This window comes from Schistocerca gregaria, chromosome 2, assembly GCF_023897955.1.
Source record: "Schistocerca gregaria isolate iqSchGreg1 chromosome 2, iqSchGreg1.2, whole genome shotgun sequence".
NCBI lineage: Eukaryota > Metazoa > Arthropoda > Insecta > Orthoptera > Acrididae > Schistocerca > Schistocerca gregaria.
The window spans coordinates 675,320,172-675,336,766 of record NC_064921.1 but is presented as its reverse complement, the minus strand read 5'-3'; the positions used below and the strand labels follow the sequence as shown (position 1 = coordinate 675,336,766).

General features: G+C 36.8%; 1 protein-coding gene across 1 annotated transcript in view; it reads left to right on the top strand.

Annotated features, from left to right (window-relative positions):
• Nucleotides 1–15,917, top strand: part of LOC126334734 (26S proteasome non-ATPase regulatory subunit 10-like) — a 65,585-nt gene extending 49,668 nt beyond the window's left edge. Inside the window, exons 4-5 of the mRNA XM_049997274.1 lie at nucleotides 15,268–15,440; nucleotides 15,525–15,917. Of these exons, the coding sequence (XP_049853231.1) occupies nucleotides 15,268–15,440; nucleotides 15,525–15,678 (327 nt within the window). The 3' untranslated portion in view covers nucleotides 15,679–15,917. The remainder of the gene's footprint in view (nucleotides 1–15,267; nucleotides 15,441–15,524) is intronic.
• The last annotated feature ends 678 nt before the right edge of the window (nucleotides 15,918–16,595 follow it).

Genomic DNA, 16,595 nt, shown 5'->3' with positions numbered 1-16,595 from the left:
TACTACTTTAATGCTTCATTTCTTAATTTAATTCACTCAGCATAGCTTAATTTAATATGAATGCCCTCCCTCACTTTAAAGTGAAAGACAGGAGGGGGGAGAGCAGATGGTATTAGAAACAACGCAACTTCTGAGTGAACTGTGGTTGTCATCGTTGTGAAAGCAGAACACAACACTTTTGATATTATCCTGTCCACCTTTCAGTGTATTTTGTCTTCATCAATAAGTGTCATCCTTAAAGATCCCCAGAAGATTGTAATATAAAAGTTTTATGTCTGAAAACCTGTTGTTGCCCAATACAGCCTTGCATTTTTGTACAGAAAAACTCATTGTTGCTCCACTTGTGTGACCTTCAACATCAGTGTAAACACTGCCTTACTGTGCAAGACTGGTGATGCTTTATTTTGTTCCAAAGATACTATTATAAGGTGAATGTGTATTTGTGGCACCTTCAGGTGGAGAATGAATCCAGGACCACATAAAAACAAGCTAAAGCTGGAATTTACAATATTGTCAATAAAATATATAAGGAGAAAAAGATCATATGATAGTACTGTATCTTTAGTTTTTATCAAAGGGAAAAAAATCTCATGAAGAACTTGTTAGTTGTGGAGTATACTGACAAGAATTGACGTAGATGCCATGCTGCAGAGTCATTGTGACTTCTATCTCGACAAATGGAATACAAGAGAGTCTTGCTATTCTGATTTAATTGGAACCAAACACTGTTCAGTCTAGTGGGAGTTTGGAATAGTTGGATTTCATGAATAATATCAACGTATTGACTTGTTAAGGTATAAATTAAGTGTGGGGACATCTGCTAGTGACCTTCGACGACTCAGCGCATTTCAAACCCATTATTGCAAATTTATTGGTAAGCTTTGTTCCGTGAGTGTTGAGTTACTTTATCAAGTCATTGTGCCTTTTTTTTATTTACGTTCATAATCCTCGCTGTCAACTGTTAAACATTAAACATGGCAAGTAAACGAAATTTTTCATAATGTAGTTTAAAACAAAAACTTGAAGGGTTAAAAAAAAATAACTCTTGAAAAGCGGCAGATAACAAATGTCTTCATATGATGAGACCTTATTCTTATGGTTCACTCAAGACAAAGAAATTCCCGTTTCTGGTCCTTTGGCAAAAAAACAACTTCAGTTGAATTAGCTTATTTATGGTGACCTATCATTTTCAGATAGCTGTTGATTTTTGGATCGTTGGAAGAAAAAGACATGTAATTACAGCCCACAAATGCTGGGGAGATGCTGTCAGCTGACAGTGGAGCAGCTGCTAATCACCTAAAAGAATTTAAAGACCTTGTTTCTTCTCAAAACTGCTCGCTGCAGCAAGTGTACAAAGCAGATGAAACTGAACTCAGTTTTAAGGCTTTGCATACCAAAAGTCTTCCTTTGCAAGAAGAAATATATGTCCCAGGGTTTAAAATAGACAAACAATGTCTGTCTCACCTGTAGCAATGCCTCAGCAACAAACTAACTTCCACTGCTGGTAATAGGCAAATTGGCAAAACCACGAGCATTCAAAACCATTATCATCAGCTCACTTAATCAAAAAAATGCTTGGATGGAGTGCAACTTGCTCAAGGAATGGTTCAAAGCACAAATTTGTCCCTAAAGTGACTGCGTACAGTAGAGAAAATGGATTGCCTAATCTTACTGTACTGTTTATAGACACTGCTCCGTCCCATCAAAAAGAAACAAAACTTGTTTCTGGAGACATCAAAGCACTTTTTCTGGTGAGCCTATGGAGTAGGGTGTGTTGCAGGCCACTTAGCTTACTTGAAGAGGGTGAAAATGAAACCACAAACCTACAAAAAATTAAGAAAATTACAATAAAATATGCAATTTACAGATGTGGCAAATGCTTTTGACCTTGTCTTACACTACATCGAACAGCACAGTTAATCACACCAAATGATATTATGTTTATGTGACGTGGTGGAACATTGCAGGATCATTCCATCTCAGATCACACAAGTCATGTCACCCATCATCTTAGATTTTCATGAAACTTTGCACATTTGCTTATACTTATAAGAACTTGTGCAAAATCTTTTTGCTCTCCGACAGAAACTATTTTTTATATCGAATTTCAAATGTAATGATATCCTGATAACTGGGCTCTGCAAGAATGTCAGTGCAAAATGGTACTTATCTACATAAATGCCCGTAACTCAGATGTTATGAACCTTTTGATTTGGATTTTTTTTCAGAAGTTAAGAGAAGCACATACTGTACAGACATACAATTACTTAAGCAGTAAATTTACAGAGAACAATGAAAAAAAAATTGTATGTGTCACTTTCCAATTTCTGGAAAAAGTACACACGCATTGAAAAATGCTTATATCACATTTCTCCAACCTAGTGGGAACTTACAATTGGTCTTAAATAATTCCCAAGACAGTACACATTGTAATAGAATACAGTTATTAAAGGGTTTTCTATGAATGAACACACAAATCAGAAATCACAGTACTTTGTGTTGTGATGAAAAAAAAATCTATGTAGGAACATTCTAAGTAGGACCATTCTAAGTAGGACACCCACTGCTTCAGAGTTTCATGAATATTTTTTCTGCGTGTTACTTTCTGTATGGCAATGGTCAATGCAAAATTTCTCCACATACTTCATGTAGTTTGAGAGGAAAAATGGAAATTTTTTACAAATGTAAATGCCATGACTGAAGTTTGTCGTTTGGATTGCATTATTTTGGACAAAAATAATAACAGAAACTATCTTATTTTCAACACATCACTGTCTTATTTCCCCAGATGCTACAGAAGGCATGTATCTTTATTGGAAAAAAATTAATCACTATTCTTGACTTAGGCAAATATTTGTAGAAAATCAACTTAAACTGTTGTGGTTCAAACAGTGATTTTTAAATATGTAAAACACTTTCTGGCAGTTGATACAAGATTTATTTTTATCGAACTCTGATATTGTTAAAAAAAAAAGCATCCTGAGTTGTAATAGATATTGTATGTTCATTTAATATATATCACATAATTGTTCAGAAGATCATTCAAATCAGATGATGTAAACTAACAACCTATAGTAAGGCTGCCTCATGTACGTACAGAGCTAAAAGTTATAAATTTAACTGAAACATTTCATTACACAGGTTAACTTAATTTAGGGTGTCAAATTAGCATATATAAACTACAATTATTATAGCCACACTAATTAATGGTAATTTAAAATGTACATGTTCAGCAGTGAAGATCCCTGAAACTATCAATGAAACTTCTTAAGATCATCTCTTAGTTTTGATCCACAGTGATAAATTATATTCTGTTAACTTCGTGCCTTTTTAGTAAAATAAATATATTCTGCTTAATGATGTTGTTGTAAGTACACCAATATTACATAACATGTTTCCAAGAGGCACAAAGCAAGGGTCTTCCTTCTCAGTCCAAAAAAAATGACACTGCTGGTCCAGATGGGTATAGAAAAAGTGTTTCAGCATCTCCTCCTTCATCACAGACATTTGTGACGAAGACAAAGTATCACCTGTCATCATATACAACTACCACAAAAGAATTTTGTTGAGGATGAGTGCATGTGTATTGTGGGGCATTGTCATTGAATGAAAAAATCAAGGAAGGCTTTTCAGAAGAAGCTATTCTTCTAATCTCTAAAGAATCACAAGAAAGTGGTTTGTAACGGTGAAAATTTCTGGTACCAGGTATTAGTAGGGTTGCTGAAAATCTCTTCTCGAGGTTCTTGCATATGAAATCTACATTGACTTTATCTAAGAGGGGGTGGGGAAGTCAATATTAGCTTTGCAGAAATCATAAACACCAGGTGCAGTTGTTGTTTGTGCATCATCCGCTAGTTGAAGACTAGCTCTTCTCAATATACATTCTGTAGTTCCTCCCCAAACCATTGCACGCAGATTTATCGTGGCTAATAGCAAAAAAGGAATGCTCAGCATCAGTAGAAAAATTGTTGTTTTGCTCACACAAATTTTTAAAGCTTTTTCTATTCTTATTTTGAGCAGCACATCCATCAGTGAAATATGCACTTTCTTCACTCGTGGGTAATGCTCTGCCAGCCACTTAACCACTTCTTTCTGGACAGCATTTAGAAATCCTACATCATGTTCCATATCATTACTTATAAAGCAGTGGTTCACTATCACCAATTTACTTACTTCATTTACCACATAAACACACACTGGATAGATTTTACAGCTGCTTCTTGTACAGCAGTAACTCTGAATTTGATTCCAAATTACAAAACTGTAATTTTCAGCAAAGTCCATTAACAGAATTGCTTCTTCTGGGGTTAGATTTTCTTTAATTTTTTTCAATTATTGTGGTTTAAGTGCGTGTAATTGTTTTACCAACAAACCTATGTATTCACCAACAGTTGCAGACTGCTTTACCAATTCTGCCCAATTATCTGTGTTTATCCACTGGCAGAACTCACAAAGTTCTTTGTATGTTTCTTCAGTGTGTTCTGCATCCAAAAGCAGTTTTACAGCTTGGTGGATTAACCCCCCCCCCCCCCCCCACACACACACATACTGAATGAGTGCAGGCAGCACCAGCTAAAATACATCACTTCAGTCTACAAGGAGAGGGTGCCTACTCATCATCGCCAAATTCGTCCAAATACACTGGAAAATACTAGTCATTTTATCCGAATAAACATTTGTGTTCAACGAGAAGTTGATTCAGTTTCACGACCTTGCAGAATAATGTGAATATGCATTTCGTCTGGTGATTACTATGAATCTGATGCCAAAAAATTGAAAGAAGATCCAGAATCTGTTCCAGTGGATTACAAAATAATGGCGGTTAACCTTGCAGAAACACATCCAAAGTGGAAGTTAAAGAAGGGTCTCTAACAAGAGGTGCATCTCATTTGTGAAGCATATGCGGGATTTTAAAATTTGGGAAGAACATATTAAACTGGGTGGAACTTGGAACATCACACAGTTGACTCCTGGACATATGATCACTTCATAGAAGAACGGAGCTTAATCAACAAGACATTACTAGAAACTTGCAACAATGGGCACTTGCTGCTGTAATACAATTTTCAGATTTGGAATTCAAAGCTTCAGCAACATGAGTCAAGGGGTTTAAACAAAGGAATAAAATCCAACAGAGAAAGGTTCCAAAATTTGTATTGAAAAGAGAGACTGCTGCTATTGAGGAAACCCTTGCTATGGCAGAATTTGTCGCCAGACTCAAGCTCTTGTCCCCAAATACCACAAGGACTTTGTTATCAACTCCGATCAGACAGATAAGCCAGACGTTTCATTTGTCTCCGTCAGTCGACATACTCTTTGCATTGTCACTTATATTAGGTTTACATTTGTATCTTCTCTTTCCAGGCTGCCAGTATCGTTTGACATATGACTGAACCCTAGAACACCAAGGGTTAAAAGTGGTGTGCGTGAAACAAAAGGATATAAACAAAGTAACACACTCCTATACAACACTATATGCTATGAGCCTTTCAGGAAAACTATTGCCACATGTTTACATACGCCTACAGGGGAGTACTAGCACTTTTGGACTGAGGGTTAAAAAATCAGTAGATGCTTACGCACCAAAATATATAAATGTTGTCATCGATTCTTCAAAATCCGTTAAACTGATAATAGACTTGTCCAAAAAATATTTAACTGATGTGATGAAGCCCCCTGCATGCAAGAGAGTAAATGTCTTCTGTTGATTACTCATTGGGAGGACAAATAAATCCAAAAATATATGATAAACTGTTCCAAGATGAAGACGGATTGCCTACGTGCAGTATCAAAGTAATTCCCCCAAAATGTAGGCCACTAGTGCAACCCTGAGATATATATTTTTATCCTCGGGTAAAAAAATCTAATAAAAAAGATGTCAAAACTGCACTTACCTCATCGAGAAAAAAGGAAAACATCACTTCCCAAGAAGCTTGCATCAAACTACATTCTGTTATACATCACCAGCTATCCTTGCACGTATTCAGTGACATGCTGCACTACGTGTGGTTCGATGCTGGACTGTGTGATGAAAGAAGCTGTTTTCAGAATGGCAATCAAGTTTTTTTTCTTTGGAGACATCAAAAAAACCCGTGTCACTGCAAAAAGGCAGCATTTATAATGTTGGCAAAGTGTGGCCAGAATTATTGCTTCCCCTGTTTCTTAGCTGAATATCACCCCGATACATGTAATTGATCAATTGCAAAAGAATGGAACTATTGATTCACAATATACGACGTTCCCATGTATGCGTTAACTACAATCCCTTTTTAAATATTTGCAGTCCCTCATTTTATCCTATGCCTATACCTTTTGTGCTTATATAAATTAATAAAATAACCTATATGATGATTTGGTTAATTGTGATGTCAGTAGTGTACACATTGCCAAGGAGCTCAAAAATATTTGCCTCCGCACGGAGTCAAACCTGCGACTCTTTCAATGCGAGTCCGATGTCTTACTGATGAGCCAAACGCCGCTTCCTAAACACTGTCACATGGACAATTGATAAGGTGCACACGGTAATAGATCTGTATAAAAATTCCTTTTATTTGCTAAACACTTAACCATCTGGAGTTCCCACTTGGGGCACATTCTCACCATAAATGTGGACAAATTTGGCAATGACGAGTTGGTGTCCTCTCCTTGTCAATAAACAAAATTTAGAAAGATCAATGTTAATGTTTGGATTCTCCCATTTAAAACACGAGTATAGTTCTCTTAAATCGGAAAGTATGAGGTTTTTTTCCTATACACATTCTTCTGGATGCTAACTTTGTCTTTTGCTTGTGGTAACGTTCGAGTATATTCATCATTTTGGTATAAATCAGTGACACTCTTTACCACTTCATCAGTGATAACTTCCCCCTTTTTGTTTAGGAATTGGTAAAATCCTCATACCTGTTTTCAGTTTCCTCGCTTGTCAAACCAGATACTAACATTGAATTCTGATATTGTTTCTTTTGACCAAGAAGGTGGAGCTAAAGTTAAAATTAGAATTTTTTCAGGTACTCTTAGACTAGCCACTTTTTCTTTCATTAACAATATCACGGCATCAAAATCTTGGCTTTCTTTACAATTTCATCATAAAAATTTTCTTCTCCATGTCAGAATCTTCAATACTGCAATCTAATACCCAGCACACTTTTCTTTCCAAAACATGCTTCACTTTTTCTAGCTGCTTCTTGCCATACGAAGTCTTGCTGTGATTTGGATTGGAGTGAAGTTTTAAGGGAGAGCATCCCAAATCATGAAAAGTATTAATTGCATCCTCAGTACTTTGACTTTTTATTACTGATTTGTGAAACCTTTTTATTACTGATTCGTGAAATGTTACCTTTGTGACATCTGCATCACTTTCATTTCTGTCACTAATATTAGTTTTCTTTTCACAAATCTCATGACATGTTCACGGTTTTTTGCCTGGTTTTACATAGATTCTTTTAGCACTTAATGTTTTAGACAAAGACTAACAACCTAATCTCAAAGATTTTTTACCTGGTGGTTTTTTTTAAAGTTATAGTGTCTGTGATGATCACATATACTAGCACTTCCTTGATCTAAAGGAAAGCTTATATTGGATCACAGCAATATCAAATCTTGTGGTCTTCACTCAGATCTTGTATTTTTTGTAGTTTTTGCTAAAGTACCGTCTGTCAAATGACATGGTGTTTTTAGTAATTTTCCAACAGTGCATGTATTCAATTGCAATTAACTGAGCATTACTTCACTTAAAACATACTTTATACAAGTGAATGATAGGGCTGCACCACAAACATTGACCTGTCTCACAGAAGGACAAAGAGCAACTGAAGCCAAATAAACTAATTGTTGCATGCCAGTTATTCTCAACAATGAATTTGAGCATTTGTTGCATTGTTGTAATGCCTATATAGGTTTCAAACATGCTACTGCTTTCTGAGAACAATTTTTTTTATCACTGTGAGCAGATGACTGGCTAAATGTATATTAAAGTCTTTAAAACTTACTGAATTAGTCAAATGAAAGGAAATAAATTTTCACAATGAAAGTTAACATGCCTGTCAAGAATGAGTTATAATTAAATATACTAATTTGATACCCTGGCATCTGAGGCAGGAGACAGAGAGTGGATGAACTTTAGTAAAATGACCCTTTTCCATCACAGCAAAAATTGTTTTGATTTCAGATGTGCGTGTTAATATTAGAAAACTTACTATCTAGGTGATTATTTAAGACCAAAATCAGGTTCCCAGCAGGTTGCAGAAATGTGATACAAGCATTTTTCCATGTCCTTGCAATTTTTCTGAAATCAAAAATTGACATGCATTAATATTTTTTAAAAAAGTCTTTGTGATTTTACTGCTTTGATAACTGGGTATCTGTTAATTATATGCCCTAACTTCTGAAAAAAATCCAAGTCAAAAGCTTCATAAACATCTGAGTTATGGGCATTTGTGCAGATAAGTACATATTGCACTGACATTCTTGCAGAGCGCAATTATCAGAATATCACTGCACTTAATATTCGATGTAAAACAAAGTTGTAGTCTGAGACCAAAAATATTTTACAGAAGTTCCTATGTTATAAGCATACCTGCCAACTCTCCCGATTTTGCACATTTTCTCGCACCTCCCAATTATTCCAGTATTTCTCCCGATTTTTACTAGTTATCATCAAACTTATGATATTTGTTTTGAAAACCCGCCATTTCAGTACACCCCCCCCCCCCCCCCCCCCCCCCCGCCAGTTGCCGGAATTTGTTGCATATTGGTCGACCTTAATCAATACATATCGAAGTTTATAGAAATCGGCAAGTCACACTTGATTTATATATCGATAGGTATTTTTCCTCTTTCCCGCGCATTTTGTCCAAGATGTACCCGTGTCCCGTAGTGCACATGTAGTAACCTCGGTTGTGCAGTGTTCTGCTTGGACGTGTGTTTATGCATATTGTTGTAGTGTTTTGATTTGGGGCTTTGTTTTTAAACATGCCCAAAAAATATAACTCTGTCTTCTTAAAACAATTTTCGGAACAGTTTCCGTGCATTATCGAGTCGAGTTGTTCGCTGACCTCTTTGTTGTTGGTTGTACCTGGCATTTGTTAAATTTGGCAGCAAGAAAAGGGAGCTGCATGTCTGCCATTCCAGATTGATGACTATTTACTGGACATATATTATTTTCTGCAAAAGAGTACAAAGAAAAAGGAGAAACTGAAAGAATTTCAGAATTATATGATGTCGAGATGAAGAAAATATTAAAGCATGTGTGCACCTGTTGGCTTTCTGTGAACAATGTTTTCTTTGGTTACTGGAACAGTGGAAGCCTTTGACCAGCCTGTTCAATTATGAAGTGAAGTCTGGTAAGAATGATCAGCTTGGGTGTCTCCAAACTTATCATATACCGAAGGTGAAACAGTCACCAATTGAGAGTAGTGCCTCTTAAAGAAAAAGAGCTAGTGAGTTGCCAATTCCATGTTCATTTACATCAAAAAATAAGTAAACCGGATTCTCCAATTAAGTACAACCTGTATTGTGAAGAAAGGATTTTTATGTTTCTGTCATCAGATTTAAATATGGCTTTGTGTCTGTTATTGTCAAACGTAATTTTGCAGTCAAGTGTACCTCACATCCATTTACTGTAATATCTGCTGCTGGACATGTTACAGAATTTGATGTCTAAATTTGTACTACCTACAGTAATAAAATCCTGTTCTCCTTTTGAGGTTGATTACCACAGCAGAAGAAACCAGGATGATAGTGATTTGGTCATTGGCAGTTGTACTTCTGAACTTGGGGATTGCCTCAAGCATGATGAGAAGGTGGAATTCTTCTCATCTGTTCGGAAATACTTAATTGCCGCCTGTGATTACATGGTTCACAAATTCCCATTGAAGAGTGAAATGCTGAGGAATGCAACAGTTGTGCAAATCAGATTTGTTTCCAATGCACCCTTTTCTACTCTAAAGTATTTTGTGGGAAAGTTTCCAGTATTATTGAATGCAGATGCAGGTAAAGAGCATGATGCCATGGATGAATTACAATCCCAGTTTTTTACATTTCAGATATATGATATACCGAATAAAATCTTAAGGGAAGAAAGAATTGATGGGCAGTGGTCTCTGACAGGAAAACTAAGAAATAGTGGTGGAAGCCTAAAATTTGACAAATTAATTCGTGTTATGTTAGGTATTCTAACGGTCCCTCATAGAAATGCAGAATGTGAGAGGATATTTAGTCAAGTCACTAAAACAAGGACACAGTTTAGATCATCTACTGGTGATGAAAATTTGGAGAGATTGTTGACAGTAAAATCAAGACTACAGGGTGACTGCTTTCAGCAAACCTTCAACAAAGAATTTCTCAGAAAGACTAAGTCTTCAACATTCAGTTCCTTAAGTCAATAGAAATATGAAGTGTGTTGTGAAAAGATAATTATACCTGTGTGTTACCATATTTTCTCCATCCTCATCATGTAGTGGAAATTTAATTAAGGAGGAAATGATAGACCTTGATGTGAACGGATAACGACATTGTTACATATGTGAGAACGCTAATGTGTATTATCTCAAAACATTTTAAGAGTGAACTACTATTTTATTTGGTAACTGTTGTAGTTTGTTAGTACATCATCATTGTTCAGATTATGCAATGTTTCCTACTGCAGCAGCAGCTTCTACTTCACCTGTGAGAAGAAAGGTATTGTACATATTCTCAAGATTGTTCCATTGTTTCTCACTAATACTGAATACTGATAGGCTACATAGCTAGAGTTAAATATGAGAATTTTACGAATTTCTGTAATGACGTAGTTTCCCTGAAAATGTGTAATACTAGCTAACTTTGAACATGCAGAGATATAACATGTGTAATCTTACAAGGAGAAAGTAGGTGCTGCCCCTGAAAAATAAAAAAGAAGTGGTTATGTTAAGATTTCAGCATACACCGGGGAACCAGTTGGCAAGCCTATTTTTACAGTTTTCATGTGTGTCACAAAACAGTATGGTGGATGCTGTTTTACAGCAGTCATACTTTTTTTTCCTAATGCCAAATAACATTGCAACCTAACAGCAATTAGCTGGGCGAAACTACAAGTAAGGGTTACGGAATCAACATTTTGGGTATTTCCAATGTTTCTATATTTTTTTAGCCATTATATAGCTTTGTGGCGCCTTAAAGGAAAACTTTCCAGTTGTCTTAAGTGTATACAAAAATGAGCCACAGCTTTTTGATTTTCCATATCTCCTGATTTTTGGAGTTTGAAGGTTTGCAGGTATGTGTAAGTGTAAGCAAATGTGCAAAATTTTGTGAAAATCTGAGATAGAAGTTAACAAATCCTTGAAATTATTGCGTGTTTTGACTTTGAATGACTCTTCATCCTCATGTCTATTTAGTGCTCTTCATCAGGAAAAAAATGATTCCACAGAACTGTACAGGTGGAGCTGACACATACTGTATGTACTGAACTGTAAGTAACTAGCTTTCACTTCAAAATGGTTTCAGGCATTTTCATCATGTTTAGATACTGGAGCCTTTTTGGACCAGCCCGTTTCTGAGTCTGTGTGCAGAGGCTGGTGAACCACCACTCTGGATTCAGCGACATACCCTTTTGGCTTGACAGGCGTTGAAAATCTCGTCGTCACCTCAGTCGCTAACATTTAGTTCAGTGGTCCAACACACCTTTGAAGAGCTGTTCAGGAATTGGCCCCATGCGTCCATATCACTCGGTATGTGTGCTACAGACTGTGTCAAGGATCTGGATCTCTCGGGCATCAAAATACACAGCCAGTGATGGAACACATTGCTGCCTTGGCATCTTCAGAGGCTTGACACAGCACAAGAAAACAGGTGACCTTTGCTGGGTACCTGGCCAGACATGGCCAACAAAGCCTCCAAGGAAACATGTTGGGATAGTGCTGTCCATCAATGTCCCAGTGGAAGACTGGTTGCAGGTGACAGACGACAAACTGCAGTCACTCAAATGGATCACAAAGGCTTGGCAGATTTCATGTCAGCCTCACCACTGAAAGGAGGTTCTACTTACCAGACAGCACATCAGGCATAACCCTTTAACACATGGCTTCCTCCTCCGGCGGGAGGATCCACTACTGTGTGAAATATGTGGTGTGCCGCTTCAGTTAACCATATTGTGGCTACGTGTGTCCTATACACTGATATTAGGGCAGCCCTCAGTCTCGCTGGAGATCTGCCCATTATCCTCGCAGATGTCAATTCCAGTGTTACAAGGGTGGTGAAATTTTGTGAACTGTCAAGCCCCATCCAAAAATTGGTGGGGGAGGGCAGGAGACTTCAATACATTACAAACTGGTTTGCATGTGGGAACAACCTTCGTCACCACTCGTGAGATTTGCAATAATAATAATAATAATAATAATAATAATAATAATAATAAAGCCTAGCCTCTGTGTATGTCTGTAATTAACTTCATTATTTAATAATAAATGTACATTTTTTCACGAACCTTTTTAATTTCTCCTGTTTTTAATTTTAAAAAAATCAGTATATTTCTCTGAATTCTTTTGGAATTTGCGGATTTTTGGAATAGTGGACTTCAGAATAATGGGACTCTGCTGTACTTCACTATGTCAAATGACTGTGACATCTGTAGGTCATGTACTGGCTGTATGAAAAAGGATGGGTAAGATATGAGATCACTGAGCATTTCATAGTGCTCAGACTGTCAGTCCCAATCACACTGATTTATATTTTCACTTTCCTTACCCTCTAAGGAACAATGTAAGGTAGTTTCTGTTTTGTTAAGGACACTGTTTCTGGAAACTTTCACATGTGAAGGTCATATAGATGTCACATGAAGAGAATCTAACAAACACCACAGAACTGTTCCACAGTATGGCATTGCAGTCATGTGCTCATACGAAAGAGGCGGCATTGGCAAAAAATTCTGGGAAATTGTTGTGCATGCTGTAGTCTTTGGTGAACATAAATTCTTTGGGACTGGATTGTGATCATAAAAGATATTCATTGTTCTTCTCAAGAATACTGAAGGAACAGACCTTAGCTGGATTTCTTGCTGACAGCTTTGGAGCCCCAAACTTAGTGGTGTTACTATAGATATTCTGGATAAGGGGCTTAAGTTTGTGGTTGCATTTAAAAGTCTTTATAAAGCCCCCAGCTGAGGCAAAAAAGCTAGCAAAACCTGGGAGTTCTGCCACACATTAAACCATGAAAATCGGGTGTCTCCAAGGAAGAAATGACAGGCCATTACATAACTGAGAAACTACACAATAACGTCTTTGTCCAAACAGACAGGGGCATTGTCTGAGTGATTATGGACCCATGGACTGTAGCAAGAAAATAAAAGATATACGTAGGGACAGGGTACATAAGAAACATATGGGAGATTACATAACTACCACTATCAGATTTGCTTAAGGAAATTAAGTCAGGTATAGACACAGCAACTAGAACAATTTCTCAAGTTGTACTGCATCTAGAATATATGAGGTTCTGGAATACCCAGAGTCCTGCCCACTAAAGCTGATAGTAAATTGGATTAATTTATCATACAACCTGACAGCTCATGGGCAACAAGCCACCATATCTACAGAAATCTGCATAATTTCAAGCAATTTTGACATGACATTACTTCTCTCAGATGTAATTAGTGGAAGAGATGGTGAATTTTCTAGAGTTGCCTCCCGACGTTAGTCTTATTGTGTAAAGCTGTTTCGTAAATACTTAATTTTTGTTATCCTTTTTTTGTCTATTATAATGTTTTTGTGTGTTTTAATGCTTTGTTAGTTGCAAGACTAAAATCTGCCAGTGTGAAGGCCAAATATACAATAACTGAAGTTTTGTGCATGCCACTTAAACTACTTAATTGTGAGTATAAGTTTTTTTTGCATTTTAACAGCCAGATTTTCTTGAGAAATATAAAGGCTATAGTGTCTTCTTGCTTGCAGCTATTCACTGTACCAACATAGCAAAGCTACATTGGCTTAAAGCCTTCAGCACACAGACCGTCCATCCGAACATTGAGCGTGCCAAGTTTCTGATGTCATAACGTGGAATAGCATGTTCGGGGGAGTCTTTCCAAACATACAAAGTAGTATCTAGCATGTCAGATATTCTGAGCGTGCGTCTGAGCATTGACCAAATGAGATGGCACAACGCCACCTATGTCATACACACCAGCTCCCTTTGGTGAAGAGTTGTAAGGCACCATATTGGCTTCCAGTTGAAGCCCATATGTATAATTCCTGTTTCTGAGCTCCAGATAACTGGGGAGGTCTCAAAAACACTCCATTAATTACATTATTCATTGCAATAAAATGACAAGAAGTGTCATATTTGTGGTAAAAGAAATTTTATTGTAACTTGTGTACTACGAGAGTCAGCCATTTGAAATAAACAGCATGTTGAGGATCCATAAAAAACGCATTGCTCTTGGTACAATTTTTTATAATTAAATTTCAATTAGTAATATAGCTACAATTAAAGCTTGCAGGACATGGTAAGATATTACATATGGTCTCGCAGTTCTCGTTGTCGTGGTAGCATCATAGTTTTGTAGTGACATGGAGGAATGTTGGTGTTTCAGGTCCCACTGTACCCAAAAAATTTTTTCTTCAAAACTTCATTTTTTATAGGTTCTGATACTTACTTATTAGTTTAATATAAGTATATGCTATGATCTTCGATATTATGTAAATATGAGAGCACTGTCTTTGAGGGGTTGAGTTTGTTCGATTGGCTTAAAGAGCAGGATACCGTGCACTACTTGCAGTAAAATAGTTTTATAATGCTTTTTGCCTTATAACATTTTCATGGACTAGGAAGTTTTTATTTCTGTCTAGTACAGTCAGAGCAAGCTGACTACCATACAGACAAGGCAGGAAAGTTTGATTTAGTATAACTAATACAGGAATTTTCACAAGTCGTATAGTTTCTCTCATTCAGCAGCATGTTGAACTCGGTATGCTCAACGTTCACGTCTGACAGCACGGTCCATCTGCCAACGGTTTAACACTACAAGGTCAGATCAGTCACCAGCTTTGTTGGCCCTCGCCAGAAATCACATATTAATCTGGTCTCACTGCTTATACCCCTTTGATGTCATTGCACCTATGGTACAGCTGTCTGAATCATCGAGGCTCACAAGTTGCTCCACCAACATGGCAAAGTCCATGCTTTGTGAGGGTAGCCAAAAAAGCTATTCCACTTGCAACCAGTGATTCCTTTAGTTTTATTAATCAGCAATTTTTATAGAATCTTCACATTTTAGTTGTTTTAACTTTCTTGTTCTAGATTGCTCAGATTCTGATAGCCAACCATGCAGATATAAACATTGCTGACAAACGTGGTGCTACACCTCTCCACAGAGCTGCTTCAAGAGGAAATACTGCAGTAGTACAGCTCTTGATTGATCAGGGATCTGAATTGAATATCAATCCAATTGATTCATGTGGAAACACACCATTGTAAGATTTTGTGCAAATGTTTATTTCCTTGCCGTGAGTAGAATTTGTACTCCAGCATTAATTCTTCTCATTTCATACCCTCAGGCACTTAGCATGTGAAGAGAATCGTGAGACTGAAGCCAGATTGCTTGTTGCACATGGTGCAAGACTGGACATACAGAACAAGGAGAAGAAAACTCCATTGGATCTTGCACAGCCATCACTAGCTCGCCAGTTACGTAAAGCATCTGAACAGTGATACATTTTGCCACCATATAAGGGAAATGAATGTTAAGGAGACATTATTGCATGGCCATTTGTGAAGAAAAGACAGTTGTTAAACTGATGGAAAGACTAATAGAAACTGCAGATGATATGACCTTCACTGCTTTATTTATAATGTGGATAGTGATTTCTTGTTTATAGATTGGGATTCACAATTTATTTACAGTCTTAGTGTATTTTTAATAAACCCGTAATAAATGTGTTCTTGCAAAATGTTTAGCAATTAATATGCTAATTTTCAGTAATAACTGTCACACAAATTATTTCAAGCATGCAAATTAAAACATGGTTCTCTTAACCCTTTCAGGCGCAAAATAAATAAAATCATTTTTTTTAAACTTCTTTGTTTTATTAGGATATAACTTGTACAACATTATGGAAAAATGTGAAAAAAAAAATTTTTGAGCAGTATTTCAGCAGGTACAGGGTGGTTGGTGGTTTCAAATGAAACTTCATCACTTTCCGTGATAGGGCACGAAACAGTTCCTTTCTGCTGATAAACTCATAGCAACTTGGCAGGAACGAAATGTCCATCTGCTTCTATGTGGGTTACTTTTTGTGCTGCAGTGTACACATCGCCTTGATGTGCCATGTACTGGCAGATGTTTTGATTAAGTTGTGCATTTTTCCACTGGAACAACAGTTTTACACTTTTTGGCACATGGTCCAGATGATGCACTTAAGCAACCAGGACTGTCTTTGAAAACACTGGGTCCAAAAGCCCAGCTACAACACACTGCCGAAATTCCTTTAGCTTTTTCTTTTCATTTGGCTTGGTTATTCAAAACAATATAAATGCATTTCCAATAGAAATACCAATCATATACCAGAACAGTCTGAGCCACCAGCATCTATATTTTCCGTCAATTGCATAGAAACTATTCATCATGT